Source organism: Montipora foliosa, chromosome 13, assembly GCF_036669935.1.
Source record: "Montipora foliosa isolate CH-2021 chromosome 13, ASM3666993v2, whole genome shotgun sequence".
Classification (NCBI taxonomy): Eukaryota; Metazoa; Cnidaria; class Anthozoa; order Scleractinia; family Acroporidae; genus Montipora; species Montipora foliosa.
Genome location: NC_090881.1, coordinates 26,941,788 through 26,965,322, shown reverse-complemented (window position 1 = coordinate 26,965,322; position 23,535 = coordinate 26,941,788). Strand labels below are relative to the sequence as shown.

General features: G+C 37.8%; 1 protein-coding gene across 1 annotated transcript in view; it reads right to left on the bottom strand.

Annotated features, from left to right (window-relative positions):
* The window catches only part of LOC137984125 (integrator complex subunit 6-like), a 25,563-nt gene extending 2,980 nt beyond the window's left edge, over window positions 1–22,583 (bottom strand). Inside the window, exons 1-18 of the mRNA XM_068831340.1 lie at window positions 22,309–22,583; window positions 22,146–22,223; window positions 21,408–21,557; window positions 20,186–20,275; window positions 18,740–18,920; window positions 17,089–17,226; window positions 16,344–16,509; window positions 16,003–16,234; window positions 14,982–15,134; window positions 14,459–14,594; window positions 12,342–12,436; window positions 11,787–11,900; window positions 11,542–11,621; window positions 11,270–11,371; window positions 9,732–9,783; window positions 2,315–2,441; window positions 1,565–1,704; window positions 613–1,321 (exon numbers count right to left, since the gene is read on the bottom strand). Of these exons, the coding sequence (XP_068687441.1) occupies window positions 613–1,321; window positions 1,565–1,704; window positions 2,315–2,441; window positions 9,732–9,783; window positions 11,270–11,371; window positions 11,542–11,621; window positions 11,787–11,900; window positions 12,342–12,436; window positions 14,459–14,594; window positions 14,982–15,134; window positions 16,003–16,234; window positions 16,344–16,509; window positions 17,089–17,226; window positions 18,740–18,920; window positions 20,186–20,275; window positions 21,408–21,557; window positions 22,146–22,223; window positions 22,309–22,443 (2,878 nt within the window). The 5' untranslated portion in view covers window positions 22,444–22,583. The remainder of the gene's footprint in view (window positions 1–612; window positions 1,322–1,564; window positions 1,705–2,314; window positions 2,442–9,731; window positions 9,784–11,269; window positions 11,372–11,541; window positions 11,622–11,786; window positions 11,901–12,341; window positions 12,437–14,458; window positions 14,595–14,981; window positions 15,135–16,002; window positions 16,235–16,343; window positions 16,510–17,088; window positions 17,227–18,739; window positions 18,921–20,185; window positions 20,276–21,407; window positions 21,558–22,145; window positions 22,224–22,308) is intronic.
* Between the last annotated feature and the right edge of the window lie 952 nt (window positions 22,584–23,535).

The window sequence follows — 23,535 nt, the reverse complement described above, 5'->3', positions numbered from 1 at the left end:
GAGCTGACATTCAGTCGCTGTCCGGGGTTTATTATCAAAGTGTTTGTATGCGATGCAAACGTCAGTCAACATGATTGACTGACACATCACTGACATACAACTGCTGTGTTGGCTGACAAGTAAAAACATACAAATATCCCCTAGGAAGAGCAACAAATCTACTGAATGGGTAGCGGGTAGGGACTTCAACACAGTCTAAACTTCAAGGAGCATACCATACTAGTATATTGCAGCAGTGCTATTCAGTAGAGTATACTTACTTGTTACCCTAACTGCAAATAAATACCTGTGATGTTTGTTTCAAACTGGTATCTAATTGGGGTCCACATTTTTAATGAAGAAATACTGTAATTTCAATTTACCCTTAGCTGAGATCTTCTAGCAAGGTGATTATCATGCCTGAACAATTATTATCATCATTATTATTAGATATTTTGGGCCAAATTTAGGGTGAAAAAACAAGTACATGTATCTTCAAAACAAAGACATTTATCTTTCCAACCTTACAGTGAATCTTTAAGACCAGCTGTCCAGAATAAGAATACCCTACCTTCACACATGGCTCTTTGAACCCTAGAGGATTAACAATAAACACCAATACTGTCAACTTACTTTTTTCTGGTTGTCTTATGTCTCTGAATACCAGATTTTTTATTAACCTATTTTCTTCCCAAGCTTCTCGTAATAGCTGTTTTTTCAGAGATCTTGGTGACAATCCCTCTGCTCTTCCTTTTGTAAGGCCATCTAAAAGTGGCTCCTTGGTTTCAGAGTTTGTCAATTTATCTTTACCCACGGAATTGTCATGGGAATTCACAACAGGAACTCCTTGACCTGAGAATGTTTTACTCTGAGAAGTTACCGCTTCTTTAAGGATTGAGGATACAAAGTCATTCTTAGCCAACGCATTGCCATCACTTTTTGCAGCTGATTGTTGTTTGCAGTTTGCCTTCCCTTTGTTGTGTATTCTCTGCTGGAGCTTTGCAAGTTGTGGTTTAATAAGACCTTTTGATGCTTTGAGCATCTTGTTTGCACCTTCGCTTCCCTCATTGTTTTTTCGTTTTATTCCATGGCCTGAAAAGACACTGTTTATTTTGCCATCTTGTAACATCACATTTTTGTCAGGTGGTACTTTGTTGTTGAGAGGCAAAGGAAGAGGGCTTCCCCCATTTTGGTTCGTTTTGTTGGGCCACCGTACTGGTGGGGTCTCTTGCTGCCTCTTCTTATCCCTTGGAGAACCAGGTCTGTTGGCTATTAGAGGTCTTTTACCAGACCGTGGACCTGCCATTGCTTCATTCACATCTGCCTCATCAACCATGACCCGCTACAAGAAAAGTAAAAGAATCAGTTTCCTATAGATTTAACCTGATTTAACCTGAAGTTATAAATCACTAAAAGATCAATACCAATTTTATTGTCAGGGTCATTAACTAATTTAAGAGTGATGAGTTGGTCTAATTTTTGCAAAATGAGAAAACACAAACTTAAACTCATTTAGGACCTTGAACCTTTCTTTAACTGATCAGTAGTTTTCTCTGGGGTTAGCACAATGTTAATATCAACCTACCTGGTCTTTGGCGAGTTTAAAAGGGTTTCCAAACATGTGCACTCTGTTCTGTCCAGGATCAACTTCACGTAGAGGACTCAACTGCCTGAGGACTTCTTGATAATTACCCATGTCTGCAATGGCCACACTATGACGTGCATCTACAAGTAGTAAAAAAGGAAACTGAGATGTAAGTAATCCATGACAACACCTGCAATTGCCATACTGGTGTATAATAATCATTAGTATAAATACACAGGTGATTATACAAAATCGTGCGCTCTCATTGGCTCGCTATCTCGGATTATCAGCCGATAATCATGGACAAAATGGCTGCCAGTAGTCGTTTTGCCACTGTAAGTGAAGATGATTTTCGTGTCGAAATGTTTTTTTTTTCTCTTTTTTGAAATAATCACCTGTGTATTTATACTAAAACAATTATTCGCCTCAGGCTCAGTGATTATTGGTGAATATTCACCTCGACTTCGTCTCGGTGAATATTCACCGATAATCACTTCGCCTTCGGCGAATAATTGTAAATTATAGTGATAATATTACTTCACTATGCACATGATGGGGAACCATTACTTTCTGGAAGATATACACATATCTGCAATTGGTAAGTTATGGAAAATTATGATTATCGAAATACACATACTCAGTCTCTCAATTCCTACTCTCAATGATCTTTTGCACAGAGAGGTATGGGGAAAAAGGTTGTGTCAGGAGACAAAGGGAAAACCCTGTACACAACAAAGAGGAAGACATAACCTTCATCCTGAAGTCTTGTTGACGTTGCTGCAGTATGAAAGAAGTTGATTCTCATTCTAGAAACTTGGTCTAGAAGCTCGTCTCTTGAAATGTCGAATGGATTCTTGTAACTTTGTGTACGAACATTCTGTGGAAAATAACTTAAGTGATTTACTAATAATAATAATAATAATAATAATAATAATAATACTACTACTACTACTACTACTACTACTACTACTAATAATAATAATAATAATAATGATAATGATAATAATTTGACTGTTGGCCGACCTGTTGGCCATTCTCATTTTAGATTAGTTTTCAGGTTGCCGACTGTCAGTAACCTTTTGGTAACCTCTCGGAAATATGTTGGTTGCCTGTCGGTTATCTGTTGGCCAACAGTCGACTGTCAGTCGGCCGACTGTCGGTGGATGTGAGCTGTTCTTCACAATTACCCAAAACTTGGCTTTGGTTGAAGAAAATAGATCAGAAGATCAGATCAGAAGAAAGAAACAGAACTAATGCAGTGAAGGCCAAGATTGACTAATGGAGTGTTAGCCCTAAATGCAAAAAGGGGAATGTTGCAGAAGAACCAGTTAACCATATAGTAGTTTAGCCCAGAAAGAGTATTAGGCTAGACATGACTTGGATTTTAAGGATAAATGGTATGAACATACACCAGAAAGGGTGGTACAGAATGATAAAGTCAAGATCCTTTGGGACTTTAGTATACAACCTGACCACTGTATTGAATGTAATAGACTTGACTTAGTGGTTGTAGATAAACAGCAAAGTGTATGCCAACTAATTGTAGCGATCCCTGGTGATGCTAGAGTTGAAAGCAAAGAGAAGGAGAAAATAAATAGTTATAGAATATTTTTATAGGGCTATTCCACTTGATGGAAATGGGATTTCAGTAAGAGGGTATAGACACAGGATGATGAAAGAATGGAGTGCCTGTGGGATGGTCGATATTACGTAGCAAAGGTTGTTTGATCAGGCAAGAGAAATTACAAAGAATAGTTGGTTGTCTGAGTTGGAACTTGAAAACATCAGGAGATGTGTCTGAAGGAGAAGCTGTTGAAAATCAGAGCCACAAACAAGTTAATAAGGTTGTGGAGAGTTCAGATGATGTTGTTATGCTAGATGTAGAAGGTATTGATGCACTTCAGGATGTTGATGTAACTGTTGTGGAGAAAGAGGAATTAAATCAAGAAACTAAGGACATCATTGACCAAGTGAAAAAGATGGAAAGAAATAGACCAAAGGTTGAAGTTAACTTTCAAAAGTCAGCTCAAAAGGTTGATATCGCATTGAAATATATAAACCAACTGATATCTCTCAAACTAATAGCTTAATCAAAGCAGCTGCTTGGGTGGCAAAACACACTGGCCTTAAAGGAAGCAAAAAGAAGAAAAACCAGGACCCGTGGTGAAAAAACGTATCAATGGTGACATTAAGAAATTGAGGAGGGTTATCAATATCCTTGAAAGGGTGAAAAAGAAAGAACTTGGCATAAGAGGGAAAAGGAAGCTAGACATACTGGATGAAAAATATAGAATTAACAGAAAAGGTCTCAATATGGTAACTGAGGAACCAAAACAACGTGCAAGTGCCAAAAGTGCTAAAATCAAAAAGTTTGAACAGAGAATCAGCCAATATAAGATAAATAACATGTTTAAATCTGACCAAAAGAAGGTATATCGAGAACTCAACGTGCGTCAACCAACACATGGAAGGCTCAGGACGCAGAAGAAAGTAGACTGTTTTGGAGTGATATTTGGGAGTGTTGAGAAGGAACATATGTGGAAGTTGTTTGCAAGAAAATTGGCTGAAGAAATGTATGGTTATCTTGAGAGAGAGGCTGCTATGGGATGAGTAGCCTGCGAGCAAGCTCTCTTTCGGGGTGGGTGGGCGGGCGAGGAGGAGAGAGAGAGAGAGAGAGAGCTTGCGATCATGTCTCGTAAATTTGAATTCCGCCCCCAGTAACCCCCGCATTATCTAAGCGTTTGAGCTGTCAAACTCTGACCAATCAGATCTTACCGGAAATATGAATCCAATCTAAGTAAACATTGTGGAAGGATTTCCCCGTCATCACCTGATCAAATTGGCCAATCAGCATTTCGCGTCCACTTTTTGGACGCAGATATTCAAATTTACGAGACTTGATCGCAAGCTCTCTCTCTCTCTCCTCGCCCGCCCGAAAGAGAGCTTGCTCGCAGGCTATGGGATGAGCAAAAAGGCTGTACAAAGGAAAGTCGGGGAACTAAGAATCAACTTCTCTCAGATAAAACGGTATTAAGAGATTGCAAAGGAGACATACTAATCCAGCCATGGCATGGGTTGATTATAGAAAAGCTTAAGACTATGTCCCCAACTTTTTACCACAAAAAGAGCATGGACAACTGGAAGCTTGCATTGACATCTAACGGAGAGGACTTGGGAGATGTGTCTGTTAAACAGAGAATCTTAAGCTTGTTACCACTAGTTTTCAGTTTGTGTATGATAAAGTGTACCACTGTCTTTATTGCTGAGAAAGACCAAAGCCTTTTATGAATGAGGTAACAGGTAGTTCTAGTTGAACCATTTGTTATTCATGGATGATCATCTGAAGCTGTTTGCTAAAAATGAAAGACAAGTTGATTCACTCGTCAATATTGTATACATTTTCAGCACTGACATAGGGATTGAATTTGGACTGGAGAAATGCAGACTCCTTGTTTTAAAAAGAGGAAAGGTAGTAAAATGTGAAGGAATTTACTTGCCTGACTAAGAAGCTTTGGAAGGGGGTTATAAGAAGATGCACATATACATATCTTAGTGTGTTTGAGTTAGACAAAATCAAGGAGGAAAGAAATGAAAGAGAAACTATGTAACCGTTGAATGTAAAAGAAGACTCCGCTTGATTCCTAAAACCCAATTGAATGGTTGAAACAAGACAACTGCAATAAACAAGAATTGATTTTATCAAACGAGTTGATAAAGGTCGAATAACCACCGTGAAAGATTTGGAAAGCTGACGTTTCCTGCGTTAGCCCTTCGTCGGAGTGATTCGCTCCAACGAAGGGCTAATGCTCGAAACGTCAGCTTTCCAAAATCTTTCACGGTGGTTATTCGACTTTTATCAACTCGTTTGATAAAATCAATATCTGTTCCAATCTCTCACCCACGCAGCACCACAGTTTCTTTAGAAACTAAAATTTCGTTAACTGCAATAAACACCTGGGCTGTTGCAATCTTGAGGTATGGAGCAGGTATAATAGAGTGAAATGAATCTGAACTGAAGGCCTCAGACCAGAAACTAGGAAACTTATGACCATGTATGGAGCACTTCAACCAAAAAGTATTAAGACTTTATCTTCCAAGAAAAGAAGGAGGGAGAGGTCTCATATGTGCAGAGGAAAAACTAATGGAAGATGTGAAGATGGCTGAAACACTGGAAACAGAAAATGCGGTTGAACAAAGAGCCTTTAAGAGCACTAGAAATGAGGAAGTGAAGAGAAAGTGGTATGAAAAGAGAATGCGTGGGTAATTTGTGAGAGAAATGCCTAAAACTGTTGACAAGGAGAAATCCTGGAGGTGGTTACATAAAAGAAGATTTGATGGTCAGTACAGAAGCATTGTTGAGTGCTGCACAAGAGCAGGCTATTCAAACGAATTATGTTAAGTATAATATGGATAAGAGAGCTGAAAGCCTGTTATGTCGAAAGTATAATGAGAAGGGCAGCTGAGATTGGTAAATGTTGTTCCGGTTGTGATTGCTGCACTTGGATCTGTGACAAAAACGTTTGAAAAATGGTTGGAAAAGATACAAGTAGAAGAAAATATCAGTTTAGTACAAAAGAACAGTGCGAATCCTTGAAAACGTTTTAGAACAATACGAGAGATCGAGAGAGGTAACTTACTGCCTCTTGGTCATTTGTTATGGCCCGCCCAATAGCATTTATTTTAGTTGGCAACGACAGCCTGAGCAATTTGCTTTTTTTTTTCATAATAATAATAATAATAATAATAATAATAATAATAATAATAATAATAATAATAATAATAACAATAACAATAGAGCGGTTTTCAATTGAGTGTCAAAAGTAATTAGATAATTACTTTGGTTTATGATTACTTCACTCAGTGATTGGTTCAAAGTTCTCGCGCCTTTTTTTCAACCAATAAGAAGTGAAACCAAAACCAATCGTGACTCACATGTGCACATTTTCCTGCACTTTGTGTCAGCTACATGTAATTACTTCGAGTTTTGATTGGTTTGCCGGATTGTCTCAGTCCTTTTTGATTGGCCAAAGTAATTACTTTGGTTTTGGTTTTACGACACTCAATTGAAACTCACTCTAATAATAATAATAATGATGATGATGACGACCACAGGGTACACTGTACATGAGAAAGAAGGTGAAAAGATTGAGAAATTGGGAAATTATGGGGGACCAGAAAGGATTCTGAGGAAGGTGTTAAAAAGCTGAAGGAGAAGGACTGACCCAAAGGATCTTTGGCTATTGGCTATGGCCTGCATCTTTGGTGTAATGATACTGACAATGTATCTAGAAGTGCATGCAAGCAACCTTTTCATTTGCTGTGAAGCATCAAAATGCATAATAATTATTATGAATTATCAAATAGAATAAGTTTAAAAACAAACTGTGTCACAACAGCAAAATACACCATGTACTGTAACAATGATATTTTAGACTGTGAAGGCTGTAACAATGTTTGTACTTTAATTCTTCTTAAAGGGGCTAGGTCACGCTATTTTAGGCAATTTTGTTTCATTTTGTTAATTATGAGCTCTAAACGTCAAATTGGCAGAGCAAGAGTCTTTCATTTGCAAAATCACAGCCACATAACAACTGAGAATGATTTTCCAGCTTTGTAAATGACATTTTGATATAGATTGATATAAATTTGAAAAAAGGTGGGCCGACGTTTTTCAAATTTACCTAAATTCAATCCACTTCAATCCTCTCCAGTTTTGTCCATCCATGTCCCTTCTTGGCTTCCCTGTGTTTTGTTAGAGTTCTTCTATAGTTTTGAACAGTTATTTTGATATTTTAGTTAATTCTATGACCGTTTGATCAGTGCTGAAATTGCCTAAACTTGCGTGACCTAGCCCCTTTAACAGTGCTCCAGCTTGAGAAGTAACCATCTGTTAGGTAGTTACCCATTAACTCCTACGAGTGAGACTTACCGTATTTACCCGTGTATAAGTCAACCCTTCACGCCCTAAAAATTGCTGAAAAAATCCGCCCTCGACTTACACGAGTCAAAAATTATCGATAGTAAAGTTCCAGCCAAACATAACATCTTCACAAAAAGGGTACTGGTAATAATAAACAACGCATAAGATGGTAAACGTCCCTCTTTAATCTCATATGTGCATGGCTTCTGTTGAAACGCTTTCGATTTGTCTTAAAATCTGAATGATGCAGAAAATCCAACACAATCTTAAATTACAAATCTGTTCTTTCCTGTTTAAAACTCTTTCTCCTACCATGCCCTGAATTTGATGCACTCTTGAATCATTCTTGTAGGATTCGTAGAATGCCACCATTTTCATTGATCGTTCTGAAATTTGGCACGTTTACTGGAAGATATGGCCCCAGTTTCCCTGAAAATCTCCTTCTTTGTAGCTTTCATTACGCCTACCGTACATAACGGGCATTTTACTTCAGGTCATTTGAAGCCGCCCATGCCAGAATTTTGTTTCAGTCACACTGCCGCTTTACTAAAGTTTTTCAGCCAAAAAAAATAACACTGCCTACATCGGAAAGGACAAAGAAAAGGATTTTGGTTCACTGGATGGAATTTCAAGCCTTGAAATCACTGAAAAGTTAAGAATATTTTGATAGCATCCTTTGGGTCAGGTTTCACCTTGTGCTGTTGTTATCGCACCAAATTTTGTTAGTCCTCAAACTATTCGCTTGTTTTTGCTCTGGACAAATCTTACATACAGTATTCACCTTAATTACATGTCCAGTGTATTATTTTATCCTTTGGGATAAATGCTGAACTCTGCTAATATTGTAATGGATCGTCGTAAATGTCAATTTGAGACTTACTTGCGATTTTTTCACGTGTTCATTGTACCTGAAAAAAAGTCTCAATAATGCAAGATTAGTTTTGCAAGAAAACAACTTCTTGCAAAACGAAATTATGCAGGAAACCAGTATTTTGCCCCCAAAACAGATCGACTTATACAGAGGTATTTAAGAAAACTATGCTTTTGCCCTCACAAATCGGAGGGTTAACTTACATAGGTAAATAAGGTAATACCGTATTTACCCGTGTATAAGTCGATCCCATGTATAAGTCGACCCCCCATTTTTGATGGCAAAGAAAGCAATTTCTTAATTTCTTTGCTAAATGTTCATGGGATATTAATCTTGCATTCTTCGATTTCTGGAACTGTAGATTCACAAAAAATAATGGGCCTCAAGCGCTTAATAGTTTTGTGGTTCAGCGGTTGTTGTATGTTTGTGCGGGCATTTGGTCCTTGAATTTCGAAAAAGTTCTCAGAAAATCGAACATGTAAACCTCAAACTAACCTGTTTCGTTGTTCAAGGATAAAGGCCTTTAGAGGATAAGCACAACATCACAGAAGCAGGAGTCAATCTTTGAAAATAACTTCAAAAACGATGCGAAATGTGCAAGGTTTAATTGGTGCTTGACTTATAATTTCTCACATGGCAAACAAAACAAAACTCATAAACCAAACAATACAAAGTTTGCAAAAGCATTTAAATCATCCAGGTTTGTATAAAGAATAAAAAACAATCATTACCAACCAGCATTTTCAGGCAACACGAGTGACGATCATGCTTGCACACAAACACGGGGAATTGTGCCAGGTTACTAAGCCGTTGAAGGATCGCGTTTTATTTGAAGAAACAAGAATGTTTTTTAGAGCTTTCCCCCTTTGGAAAATGTCTCTTTCCAGCGTCTATTTCATATTTGTGCTTGTGAGTATCTTCAACATTTAAAGTAAAACAAATCCTTTTTCATTTCAACTGGAATTGCTTAATTACATTCATTTTGAAGTCTTTCGTCATTCATTTTGAAGTATTCGTCCACTGCGTTTGTTATGCCCAACGACCACATTATGATGTTTATTTTGAATAAATTATTTAGCTGGAACTTGGCTCGAAATCTTTGACCCATGTATAAGTCGAGGGCGATTTTTGGAGCTTCTTTTGAGGCCATAAAAGGTCGACTTATACACGGGTAAATACAGTATATTTTACCGTCTAACACAGACCACTTTACTCGTCAGGAGTCAATGGGTTAACATAATCGTAATGTAAACTAAATTATAATTTGAATTTCCTCATGGAAAATAACATTTTATCATTGTTGCCGGATCCTGGAGCTCTGTGCAACCGATGCTTGTTGTTGTAGAGTATGTTTCCAACATTAAAACTGAACTGACCTGCTTTATGGTATTGTGGAATGAGGCACTGGGAATATTGATGTCAGTCTCACTAGTATGGAAAAAAATTAACAAAAGTTACTCTATAGTCCCTATTTATCTTATGGCATGGCAAGAAACTCCCTGGCTGATAAATGAAAATAACTTTGATGGTGGGGGTCGTGATTTGGTTAATTAAGAGTTCCAACATCACCAATAATTTATCAAAAATGAATAATTTCCCTTCCCTCTGTGCACTCCACCTTAATCCAAATCTGTGCAGCAACACAACATGAATGCTCCATTGTAATTGAGCAAAGGCAACTTCTAATAGCCCAATTTTTGGTCTATTAAATTTCAGTCTAAGACAAGGGTCTTAGGAAAGGAAAGGAAAGGAACTTTATTTAAGTGTCTAGTCGTTCTAGCGCTGGAGCGCTAATTGGGGACACTGTAAACTGAAATTAATGAAAGTAAATCAAGTCAAATGTTGGTTTTTGAGAAGAGTGGAAACCGGAGTACCCGGAGAAAACCTCTCGGAGCAGAGTAGAGAACCAACAAACTCAACCCACATATGATGCCGAATCCAGGAATCGAACCCGGGCCACATTGGTGGGAGGCGAGTGCTCTCACCACTGCGCCATCCCCGTCCCTAGACTGGCTGACAGGAATAAAATTGATTAGGTGAAATTGAATAGATCAATTTTTCATTCCCTATTATTGTTCCAATTTGAATTTTACAAACTGAAATTGGTCTAAGCTGCAGGAAGGTTTCACAACTATTAAGAAATTTCACATATTGGTTAATGGAACTACAGTGCCAAAGTACAACTGTCATCTCCTTTACTAGGTAAAAATTAATATCTTCTTTCTAGTGTAAAAGGTTGTTCAAAATTGGGTTTAAACCAGTTTAACTTTAATATTATTGCTACTTTTGCCAATACATGTACATGTCTATGTCGTGTGTGGGGATGGCACAGTGGTGAGAGCAATAATATTGCCTCCCACCAATGTCGCTTGGGTTCAATTCCCAGACTCTGCTTCATATGTGGGTTGAGTTGGTTGGTTCTCTACTCTGCATTGAGAGGTTTTTCTCTGGATACTCCAGTTTCCCCCTCTAAGAAAACCAACATTTGATTATTTTGATTTACATTCAGTTGATTCAGAGTGTCCCAAATTAGTGCTCCAGCGCTAGAGGATTAGACACTTGAATTAATAAAGTTCCTTTCCTTTCCTTTTCCATAAGCCAGAATGATGCAGGGTGATAAACTATCCTCGTCGGCTGGTTTAAAAATGTTCTATCAATCAAACAATAACTAAAACAACAACGTTTAACATCTTGACCGGAACTTAATGAAGAGAAGTCCCTATTAATCACTGTAATCAGGGCTTGTTTTAGAAAAAAGTCATAAAAGCAGCAAATATATGAGCTTATAGAGCTCTGAAAATATGGCCAATACAGAATGATTAGGATTAGTGCATGTATCTCACATGTCTGCAACCTCAATGATACCAATATATTCCTAAATAGACCAATAAATTATTTCAATTCTCAATCTCACCCGGCTATTCTGTTATCTTCATTGTTCACAGAAAAATTACTACTGTGAAGAAGAGCACGGAAATCTTTTTTCCTTTCTTTTGGTAGCTGTGGTGTTCTCACACTAAAACAAAAGAGAAACCAGGGATAATAAAGAGGCTGCTATCACTCATAAGATCCAACACCACACATCAATGGTCATAATTATGTGATACTGTAAACAAAACCTCAAATAAACAAACTGATATTAGTTTTAAGATGTTTCATGTACAATATAAGAAGATGACTTCTAACCTCATAAGTGGTCTTGGCACAGCATCTCTTGTGGCATTTTTCCCAACAAGGGAAATGAGCCTCTCAGTCTCCATTTTACTCTGGAAGCAATCATAACATTTCTTGTAACTTGAACACCAGAAAAGCACATCCTTCTCTTTAAATCCATAATCAATTTACTTTGTCTTGGTTAACGTGTTTTCTTTGTTATCTAGCTGTATGTTTGCAGAGATAAACACAGACAATCTTGTCCTAGCCTTACTTACCTGTTGCTTCACTTTCTTTAGGTAATTGACAACTGTGTAACTCAGGAAGGAATCCAAATGGTCTGGGACAAAGGCTGGTGGAATGCCCATTCGGCGAAAGGCATTGCGAAGGGGCTAATAAAAAAAATGAGCAAATAAATTATTAATCTCTACTGATATTGCATTATGTAACAAAGATTGTGTGTTATTCAAGGGAAATCAGAGAAAACCAACTTCAGTTTTAATTACAACTGTTAAGAAAAACAAGTCAATCTGAAAGAGTTCTAACCACCAGACACAATGTGCATTGAGTAAATAATAGCTATTCTACAAACCCAAAATTCTCACTTTTACTCAACTATATTAGATAGAGTAATGGATTAGATACTAATAATATTTAACTTGCCCTGTCATAATATTGCTTTTTCCAATACTCAGGCTTTGGATATTATAAAAGCATAACAATTCCACATTTATATTCATAGTGACCATAACACTCCTCTGTTTATTGACAGTCACTTTGTGTATCATGGACACAAAATTAAAAGAATGTTGACACAACAAAATCCCACATACCCCAGCATAGTAGTTTGGCATTGCTGACAGATAGTTGTCAAATTTTTCTTTCCACTTTGTTGTTGGCTTCATCTTGTGAACTTTCACAAGTTCATCTGAAATATATCCATGACAAACACTTAAAAGTTAACAACTAGGGGTAATCAGAGCTTTATAAGGGAGTGCATTCAATATGTTTGTAGGCGTACAGGTAGCAGTTGAGGGGGAAGGATGGATGGTTTGTGAGATAGATAAATCTTTTTTGCATATTTGAACGCAAGGGTTGTGTACAGAGAAAAGGTTATGAAGGCTAGTGATATCGTATGGTTCTTTCCAAGTGCTTGTAATTTGAGGAGACATAGGCTAGAGTGTGTCGGGGAAGTTAATAGAACATTCTGTTTTAGGGCCTCTTAGGAGGGTCACCCTTCTATAAGGGGCAAAAGATAGCCCCCACTTACATACAAAGTCCTGTCCCAAGGGCTATCACGATTAATAAATTTGACACTAAAGGAGACAACCAGCTCTTTTCGGTAAAATTCATATTCCTTGCTGTTCATATCCTTAAGTTCTTTTCCTAGCTCCTGAACAATTTCAGGGCAAAAATCTTCCGGAAAATCCACCGCCATGCATCAGTGTATTTCTGCATACAATGTGGATAGATCGGCCTTGAAGTCCATGCCGTTAAACTCACACTTGGTTTTGAATTCTTTAATGTACTTCAGGAGTATCTCCACTGCTTCCGATGTCCATGACCACTTCTTAGGATTTTTGATTTTCCACGTGGCAAGTCCTCTTTCATATCTTTCCGAGTCGAGCGGCTTTCCCCCGTGCTCTCGTTGAAAATTGGTTCATCATCTAGGTCTTTTCGTGAAATGTCCACACTGTTGTCCTCCGACTGTTCCGAACTCCTGTTCAAACAATTTGGCCGAGCACAGAATGGCAAAAAGATTCCCCGGGCTTACACGCACACTAAGCCATTACAGACTTTCGCGACAATCTGACAGTAATCTGATCCCACAAAAGTTGATCCTTCTAGAGGGGTGACCTACCTCAAGTGTTTACATGGCAAAAAGTTGGCCCTCCTAGGAGGGTTACCCTACCAAGCAGATAGGGTGACCCTGCCTCTCACGCAAACCAAATTGCGTTACTTCTGTTTCCTTAGAAATTTGGCACATTGGATGTTTATGAAATTAGACAATCACTGACCAGTTTTTATCGGAATTGTTTGAAATGAACAAAGAATTGTTGAAATGACATGACACTGTGATATTCTGAAAATCGCCATCTAGCGAGACAGAAATGGCCTGCACCAAAGGAAATCACCGAAAAAATTACATAGAGAGCTTCTTCAGAGCCTGGCGAAGATATCTGGATAATTTTTACGGCAATAGTAAAGGATTTTCATGTCAAAGTGAGGTTAGCGTCTTTCTGTTGTGTTAACGTAATTAAATATTCCATGCGGCCTTGTGTGCTTGTATTTACCGTCGGCCATAAACTTAATTTCCACTCTCGAAACTATCTCCATAACCTACTTTTTGCGTAGAATAAGCTTTTAGAACGATGTTGTTGTCTTCTGTGGTAATATGTATTTTTTTATTTCTTTAACTAACTTACTTCAATGACCTGAATTCCTATATTTCAGTAGCTCACTGATAAGGGCCTCATAATTGAATAGTTTAAATTCAAAAATAATTTTAAACCTAATAAAAGCTAGAGTAAAACCATGTATATTAGATTAAGTGTCATGTTCTCTACCTTTCTAGTATAGTCAGAAAAGCAAGACAGGTTATTGTAAGAAGTATAAAACAACTTTAACCGTTTTAAGGCCCTAGGGGCTCCCCATTCACAAGCAAAATTGGCTGGCGTTCGACAGAGTAAAATCTATCAGTGGCCACTGGGACATAAGGGTTAAAGTAAGAAATAACCTTGTACCTGCTAGTGTAGCTAACTTGTTTTAAGTTTATGAGTGAGCCTACATGTTGTTATCTAAATTTTATTCTGTCTAAGTTCGGGGGGTGCACAGATTAAATTACGTATGTGCACTCCATCTTCTCAAATCTCTATCCTACACTCGTGAAATATATAAAATTCAACAAAAGGAAGGTACAGTTGCTGATAAAATAAATTAACGATCTTACCTATGACAGGAAAAAGAACAGGAAAATTGTATGGCATAACAAACAGATTCACAGTTTGAAGATTGGAACTTGCTTTAAGGTAACCAAAGGGACATCCTATGTCACCAAGTTTCTTGGAGCTATTTACAATAAATGTCTGAAAATAAAATGGACCAAATCTGTTTCAATAACTTGTACTTGATCAAACGACTTGCAAGGTAAATCAAAAAGTACACTGCAGGAAGGGAATGAGGTGCAGGGGAAGAAAGCAGCTGGGGTGGGGGGGGGGGGGGGGGCAGTGAGGGGTTATGCTAAATCCCTGACTTTTTGTTGTAACTGAGCCTTGCAAACAGCTATCTTGATACTGAGCTGTCCAAGATAATAAGGTAACCAAGTGTGGAATATGAAAGCATTTAAACCACAGGAATTACGCAATGCTCACAAATTTTGGTGAACAGCTTTGTTTTAGCATAATAAGGAGGATAAGGAAAATACATACATTGTATCTCAAGATCAGCCTCTTAAAAAATTATCTGCAGCACACCTGCCAACACGTAGACGGTGATTTCCTCTCCAAGATATACTGTGTAAGAGGTGATGGTTCCAGTTCATATTTGTCGAATGGCAAGTTGTCAAGAACTAAGGGTTCCGAGTTATTGCATGAAAACATCACACTTGGCTGAGCATCTCGAGGAGGCTGAAAAAAAGAAACCCTGCTATTATTAATGAGCCATCACATTTTGTACCTGGTAAGAACAAAACAATATCAATGGACAATCAAGAAAATAAAAACATGGTCAGACTTGATTTGTGATAAAAGGGAAATGTTGAGTTTTTGAGAGCGAGGTGTGGGATTGTGGAAAATAACATTACATGTGCTCTTTTGCTTTTTAAAGAAGTGCAAATGAGATTCAAGGTAGTTTTGTGTGATGCTACACCTTAGTGGTTCTTGAACCCTGTGAGCCATCATGTGACAGAAAGTTTGCAACTTTGTTTGTGTATTGTCTAGTGACCCACCATAATTTTCTGCTACAATGTATGTTGCTGTGGTTGAAATCCTAAATGGGATCACGGAAAATCCTTTCGGGAGTCTGTAAAATCTTGACAAAGATTGAAATTATATTGGAAATTCTAAAAACTGTAGGATTCCAGGTGATCTGGTGACGTAATTTGGAGGACTGGGGAGAAAACTTTTAGCGCCGTATCCCACAACTGCGCGCGGCCTTATTTTCGAATGGCAGAGGCGAAGTTAGATCTTGTCGGGTCAACTTGAATGTTCAATCAGTAACAGGAAACGGGGTAGACACATAATGATCGGTTGAGTTTTCGCAATGGCAATACTTCAGGGCGTTTGGAAACAACACCTAAGGCCGCGCGTGGTTGAGGGATACGGCGTTAAAATTTTTCTTCCTGGTCCTCCAAATTACGTCACCAGATCACCTGGTAAGACTGAACCAAATCCAAATCTTTGATAAAATAGTAATGCTTATCAAAATGTCAAAAACAACACTATGATTTTGTTTTAGACACCAAACAAGAAATGAACACAAAATCATGTAATTAACCAGGGATTGCATGGATGGGTCCGGCCAGAATGACTCAGGTACAGGCCAGTGTCCAACTGGTGGATTACTCTTGATAAATATCATCCTTCGGCAACTCATCCATGCTGTTGTCTGCATTGCTTGTGGCCCAGGTGAGCTTGTGGCTGACCGTGAAATACCCATAACTCCTAGATTATCCTCAGGATGAAGTGAGTTTGAAGTTGCTGAAGGATTATCTCCAGCCTGGTTTATTCTGTGGACACAATAACATAAAAATTTCAGTTTTTTTGTCAATCAAATAACACTAACACCAAATTAAAGGAACAACAAGGATTATAAATAATCAATTCTGTGCATCTTACTTTACACCCTCTGTCTTTAGAGCTACATGGTTTTCATCAGGAAGAGAATTCTTGTCTTTCACATCCTCTTTGCTATAGTCCATATTGTTCATTAAACGGTTATGCATTGGAAGAGGTGGGGTTGGTGAGTCAGTATCGCGCAGCTCATTTCCACTTAGCTTTAAAACTGAGAAACACACAAGCACAAAAAGATAAAAATCCCACCAAACATACAGTAGAACATGAACACAAATAAGTCCAAATGACTAAAACAAACATAACAAACTAAGTCAAAGCCAAAACTTACAAGTTATCGCATGGCTGATAAGCCAGAAGCACAGCAAATACTTCTATGAGTGCTAAGGCTGTTAATTTATGTGATTGCATAAAATTTCACAGGAAAAACAAAAAGGACCTTATGCTACAAAACTGAATGCAAATTCATTGCCAACATGAAGTGAGATAAATCAAGTTCAAACTTATCACTCATAACAGAAACTGCAATCCCCTAAAGGGCTAAATGTATGTAAAGGAGATAAATTTAATTCGAAGGAAACCCTATTGTTGTAATATTTTTCTTGGCATGGCAATCACCATCTTAAAAAAACAAGCCAGTCACAGTCCCCTTTTAATCCTGAAAGTGAAACTTACAGATTTGTCTGTCTAACACCAGACAAGCTTAGGTGTGATTTAGGTGAGAATGGGTTAACAACATTAAATACAAAACTTTCTGCCATTTTTATTTTAATGTTGCCATGCAATTCACCTTCATGGGGTGGAGGTGGAGGGTTTGAAGCTCCTCCAATTTTCTCAAAGTTCAATACCACTCCACATTGCACTTTCTGCGCAAGCGATTCCAAAGCTTGTCCCAAGGACTTGGAGGATGAAACTTTGTAGCATCTCCCTGAAAAACATGATAATAGTTTTAAAAAAGCTTAAAAAAAATCCACTTAATCCTGAGAATGACACTTGAAGGCTTTATATCAGACAGTTTTAAGTATCAAATTGCACCAGGACCGCATGGTTTGATTTATGAAGGATAAAAAGAAAGTATGATCAGACATGCAGGGATCCTTTTTTATTGTACACTACACTTACCCTTTACAAATAAAAAGAACAAACTCAATGCTTAAATCTAAAAAAATATGTCTCCCCAATACTTTTTTATTGCATGTTATTATAAGTTACAACAAGTTGCATAATTAGTGGAGACACTTTACCTTCTTGTGGCAATATAATTTACCTACAATCTCCCACACTGCAGCCCCCCTCCCCCCATCATCAGTGTTGCTAGTAACACAAAAAAATGTTGAAAACGTAAACAGTTAACATTGAAAGGGGGAGAGGGATAGGGGAGAAGTGGGAAAGGTTCCAAATCTAGACACTGCAGGTATTGGAAACTAGAAAAAGTGTTTTTTGATGGGAGTGTCTCAACAATTTTTCAACTTGTTGTAGCCAGTGAGTTAACAGCCATCCCTCTCTACCCCTATCCATCCAAAGAGAGATACTTACAGTTTTGGCTCTGTCTAACGCCAAACAATTTTAGTTGTCAGTGTGGATGGGTTTAGGGGTGAAAGGGTTAAATGAGATGAAGAGGGCCTTTGATTGACCGTATTCTGGAATAGGAATACTTAGAATAGAAGTTAGGAATCCTTTGCTTTTACCGAGATTCACATTAAAATTGTCAAACACCTGCTAAAATGATATTTTAAACATATATTTATTATCCTTGTTGCTTCAAAACGCCAGACATACCGTTTTAAATCATCACTCCACGTATTCTTATTCCGGAATAGGGTCAATCGAACGCGCCCTTATATCACTCTGTTGCTGTAGGAGTTAGAGTCGCTATAACAGCTCTGTTTCCAGGATTACTGTACTGTTTCAGAAGTAATATGGAAGACCCTTTTCCTCCTAAAAGTGACACAGTGATTTTTCTCTGCATCACATCAGACTACATTCTTACTCGTCAATGGGGGAAACCCTTGCAAGAGTCATTGACCCTTCAAGATTTCACTCATCAGAGAGGTTACAACAAAAGAGTTAAAAAGATCTAAATAGACTAATTCGGCTGACTCAATGTTGTACCCAATTCAAATCCTTTGGGAATAAAACATTTTGTTCCAAGTATTTCCATGTCATTTAAATGTGAATGCCACATTATCATGCAACTGCAACACACAAAGAACCTTAACCCCGAGAGATTCGAATTGGGTACAACACTGAGTTAGCCGAATCGGTCTATAAAGGAATAAAAATATTAATGCAAAAGATCACCTACAATGTACAAAAAAAAACTTACTTCAACTCAGTCTTCTCATAAAACAAAGATGCAGAAAACTTAATATTTAAGTTTAATTTCAAGAACATGTAAAATGAACAGATAAAGTGTGCTGGTATGTTCTGTTTGACATTACCTCCTGTGACTTCACACATGACTGCTATGGCTGGGTCACCGCTCTGCATCCCTATCTTGTTAGGCAAAGAACTTCTAGTTCCAGGCATGCGCAGTATGATAGAGAACAGTCGCTGATCCCAGCGAAATGGGTCGTTTGTGAGTTCGTGCCCAGGTAACATTGTGTGCATAGGCAATTGGAGCTTTAAGACAAATAATTACAAAAATTGGTGATTCACTGTTTGTTATTAGGCTGCATGTTAAGGCCAACAAAGATCCACCTCAAGTTCCATCATCCTAGTGATGTGGTAGACAAGCTTAAGCTCCTTAATTATACAGTCATGTACCGTATGTGCTACTTTAGTTGCCACAGTTATCAAGTCCATTAATTTTATAGAGGTAAAGATACAATGCATGCAATGCTAAATTTTGCGTAACTTTTGACTTAACTGGAATAATATTATTACATCCCACCACATTGCAAAAATTAAATGTAACCAATCTGACATTCAGGAAAGGGTAAGGGTTAGAAAACTAAATTCTATAAACCATAATGTGCTACTATGTGTATTTTGTTACAAATAAAGGACAACATCTTTAATTTATTTTGATGATACTATTATCCAGTGCTCGAAATTAGCAGTCATCTGGTTGTCCCAGATGACCAGAAAGTTTACCGGGTGACCAGTTTTTGGTAAAATGAAAACCTAGGCCAGACAACCCAGCCAAAAATAGAAAATGAATTACATAATCAACACCCTTTTCTAATGTCGATGTCCGATATTAGTGTAAAGTTAACAACAATTAACTGCAATTGGCCGCACCTGAGCATTTTCCCGTGTTTTGAATATCTGTGGCTTTTACAAAAAAATTGTCATATCACAACCACGTAGGCAGTGGAGATCCAAATGCTCAAATTTAAACCTAGACTTCCCCAATGGACAGCTGGAATTTTATTTACATGTACAATGATGGTACAATACAACTGTAACTATTACATTTCTGTGACGGGTTTCTGTAATTTACAACCTCTTGAAACTGAACAAATCAGTGTTCTGAAACTGGTTAGTGGCTGACTCACATCCTTTCAAAAACTTGCCATTAACTGAACTGAAACTTAAGCCTATTTCACTTACCAGTAAATGAATTCTTTCAAAATGTCAATCAAAGTTTTGTGCGCTTCTGCCCATCAATAATTAATCAGTTTCTGTTGGGGTAACACCCAAAAAGCCCCAGGCGCACGCTTGGAACTATGGGAACCCCAGCTCCAACGCCATGTGATTGCACGGGCTTACATCACAGGGGGTTTCCTAATGGGCAATCAAGTGTTTATCAGGGCAACCAAATTTACGGCTTTAGTTGCCCGGCTATTGAAACAGGGCCAACCTGGAATTTTTTTTAATTTCGAGCACTGATTGTCTCAATGATATATAATTACTAACAACTGATGAGCTTAAGATTTCCACACCTCTTCCTGCACAGCACTCTGGGAAGAAAGCTTGCTACCATCAGTTATACAGATGACCATTGCAGGTTCCACATAGAATGGATTTCTTCCCTGAGAAGTAAAAAAGAAAAAAGAGAATTGACAATTATTCTTTGAAATCGAGGTAAATATCCTGCCACTATTCACCGAGATTGAAAAGAATAATTGTTTTAGTATATACTCATGAAGTGATCTCAACAACAATTGCTGAAAAAACCATCCAAAGTTGATTTAATTGACATCTCAATTCATGCGTGGAAAACACGCAAGCCGCACAAAGCATGTGCGAAATTGTTTACAGAAGCTTCTAACATGGCGAATCTAAATAACCTTCGTTAAAATTCTCGTCACAAACAGCAAAATGGTTATTCAGCACCATTTAAATCAGCAATCTAAATCAAAAGTCTGCTTGTTAAAACATTTTCACCGTTTGATCAAAGTTTTAGAGGTTCATTTGAAATGGAAATTGAAAGTGCAGTTACTAAAGGATCCACATGAAATGACGGCTCTAATTTGAGGCAGGCGTTGGTTTGTTGTGAAATGACCCGTCTTGTTTCCTTGCAGCCATGTGGAACTTCCTTAAACATTTTTTTAATTCCTCAATTTCAGTAAGATATTCGTTTTGGTGGGCGACCAGCCCTAAATGATAGAATTACTTCAAGTGAAACAAACTGTTGGCATGGAGATTGTTTAATTATCAGCAATAATTATCTGGAAAAACGAAGCCAAACACTGGTTGGCAAAAAACTCTTCTCTTACCTTTGAAAACTTTCAGGCCAAATTTTGTGGCCCTCTTTGTATTCTGTAGCATAGCATCATCAAGTATTCTAAATATTTCTGTTTCATAAATGCTGGCGAGTTTTCACCGGCCATTTGTTTTGTTTGGATCACGCATTATTCACTCCGTAAGGAGTAAATAATGCTCAATTACTCCAAGATAGCGAACCAATCAGATTTCTTGAAACTTCAAGATCACTGAGTGAGTATATACTAATAGATATCACTATTATTATTATTATTATTATTATTATTATTATTATTATTCAATGAATTTATTATTTCTGACCCTCAAAAATATTTCATAACATCCCCTGCAAAATTGATTCACAAATAAAGATAAATATCCCTGACACTCAACAAACACCTTTTGAATAGTTATTTTCCATACTAAATTCACAAGTGTCAGTTTTTGGGATCATCTTACCATTCCATAGTTGTCAATCCCAGAATGCAGACGATACAAATTCAACAAGTCAAATGCTTCTTTTAAAGAAGTACCCAAGGTTGACAGACCAGTGGCTTGAAGATTCTTTAATTCATTCATGAATGTTGCCTGATTTTCTCGCCAACCCGCCTTAAACGAGACCAAGAGACAAATATTATTACAGGAGTACGGAGGCCCTGTAGAAAGGGCACATATTCCACATTTGAAAGGAAATTTCCTTCACCAAAACAGGTTTTTTTTTTCCGGTTTTCTGATCCTGAATTATCTTGCACATCCTAGCACTTAAGATACATAACTGACACTGAACCAGGGAACATCATGTCCCTTCCCCTGCCCACATTGGCATGAGAAATCACAATTCAGTAAATATTTTTATTTCTAAAAAATCTGTTTCCAATCCAGTATGAATGAAAATCATCTTTGAGACCAATCCAGTCTTCACACTCAACATAAGTGAAGTTGTGTTAACTCAAAAAGAGCCAGCTCATGAAATACCCATAATCCCTTTCGGTCTATCAACAAATAACAAAGTTACAAAAGACTAAAAAAATCTTGCAAATTGTACAACAAACTTCAGATTTGAAAAAATTGCATTTTCATACACAGCTGTCACATAGTTTTACGATCTCCTTTCGTTGACAAAACTCGTCGGACCAACGACAGTGGCCAACGATCTCTGCCCGTAGGGCCTTTATTGCTGCTCACAATAGGGCCTACCTTTACAGCTCCTGGCGGTTCCTCCAACGTCACCAGCATGTATCGGTCTGTTCTACTCGTCTGATCTCGCTGACGCAGCTAAACCATAACATTTTTCCAGGTCAGACAAATTAAACAACACTTGTTCTAATCCTCTATTTATTAAAAAATCCTAGGTCCTTACCTTTGTAAAGGTTTCGACGGCATTTTTGGCGACATCAAGCAACGTAGTGCCTACAGACGTCCTCTGGTTCATAGAAGCAGAGGTATCGACAACAAAAACAAATATCACCATATTCGTGGGACAACTCTTATACATTGATTCTAGGGTTTAAATCAAACGAAACTTCCTTCGTTTACGAGAACGACGATAAACTTTCCCTTGCTTCATTATGGCGCCCGTACTCGAGCTGCTTCGGGGCGCAGCTCAAGCGCCTCCACGATGTGGCGACATCACGTGACCTTCAATATATACCATAATCCTCTAGGAGATTTTCTATTTTAAAATCCATATTGTGTCTTTTGTCCTTTGGAACGTAGTTTTATAGAATCTCGTGCTCGATTGAGACCGTGGGTTTTGTGAGGCGATCGACACCTAAGTCAAGTTTTGAACATTATTGTGCCTACGTTTTTTTCCCCTGGGTAAGCTGACTACTCTTCTTATTTCGAAAATGACAGAACTTGGTCAATTGTAATGTGATCGATTTCACGACGAAACGAAAATAGAAAGAGCTTCCTGCCGATTGCAAATTTTAGATAACTTGATAACTTTGTCAATTACCGAAGACTGATTTTCTTAATTTGCTGATTTAATTATATCCGAACCCGACTTATCCAATTATAAGCTTATTTTCAATCGATATTTAAAGGTGGCGTTGCATATATTGTTGAATGGCCTTTAGTAAGTACATCGGGTACATCTGATACATCTCTTTCGCATATTTTGTTTGAAACATCCCAGTCGACGACGATCAAGGAATTGCTTGCAAAGCATGAGCCATAAGTTATCAATGTGGACAAAGCCTAAAGGGTGTGGGACCAATTCGAAAGTATCTGATATAACATGCTACGCGCGATTTTCTACAATTTGGCGGGCTTGCTTTAATTTTGGATGGACCTGCGGTCTTGCTAAGCATCTTCAAGAAAAAGGAAGAATACTGTACTCTTGAAAGCAATTTGTAGACTTGAAAAGTATTTCCTCTGCTGCCAAATAAACAAGTCAGACTTTCGCTGTGGGATAAGCATGAGTAGTCAAGCAACGCCAACAGATCTTGATGGTAGTGTTTAGTCCTAACAAGTCTTCGCACGTCAAAGGAAATTGAGTTTACTAATGTTTGTTCTTATTGTTCCAGTTTTCTGTATCATCATCTTTGCAATGCAATGTTACAAAGATGATTTCCTCCCTTTCAAG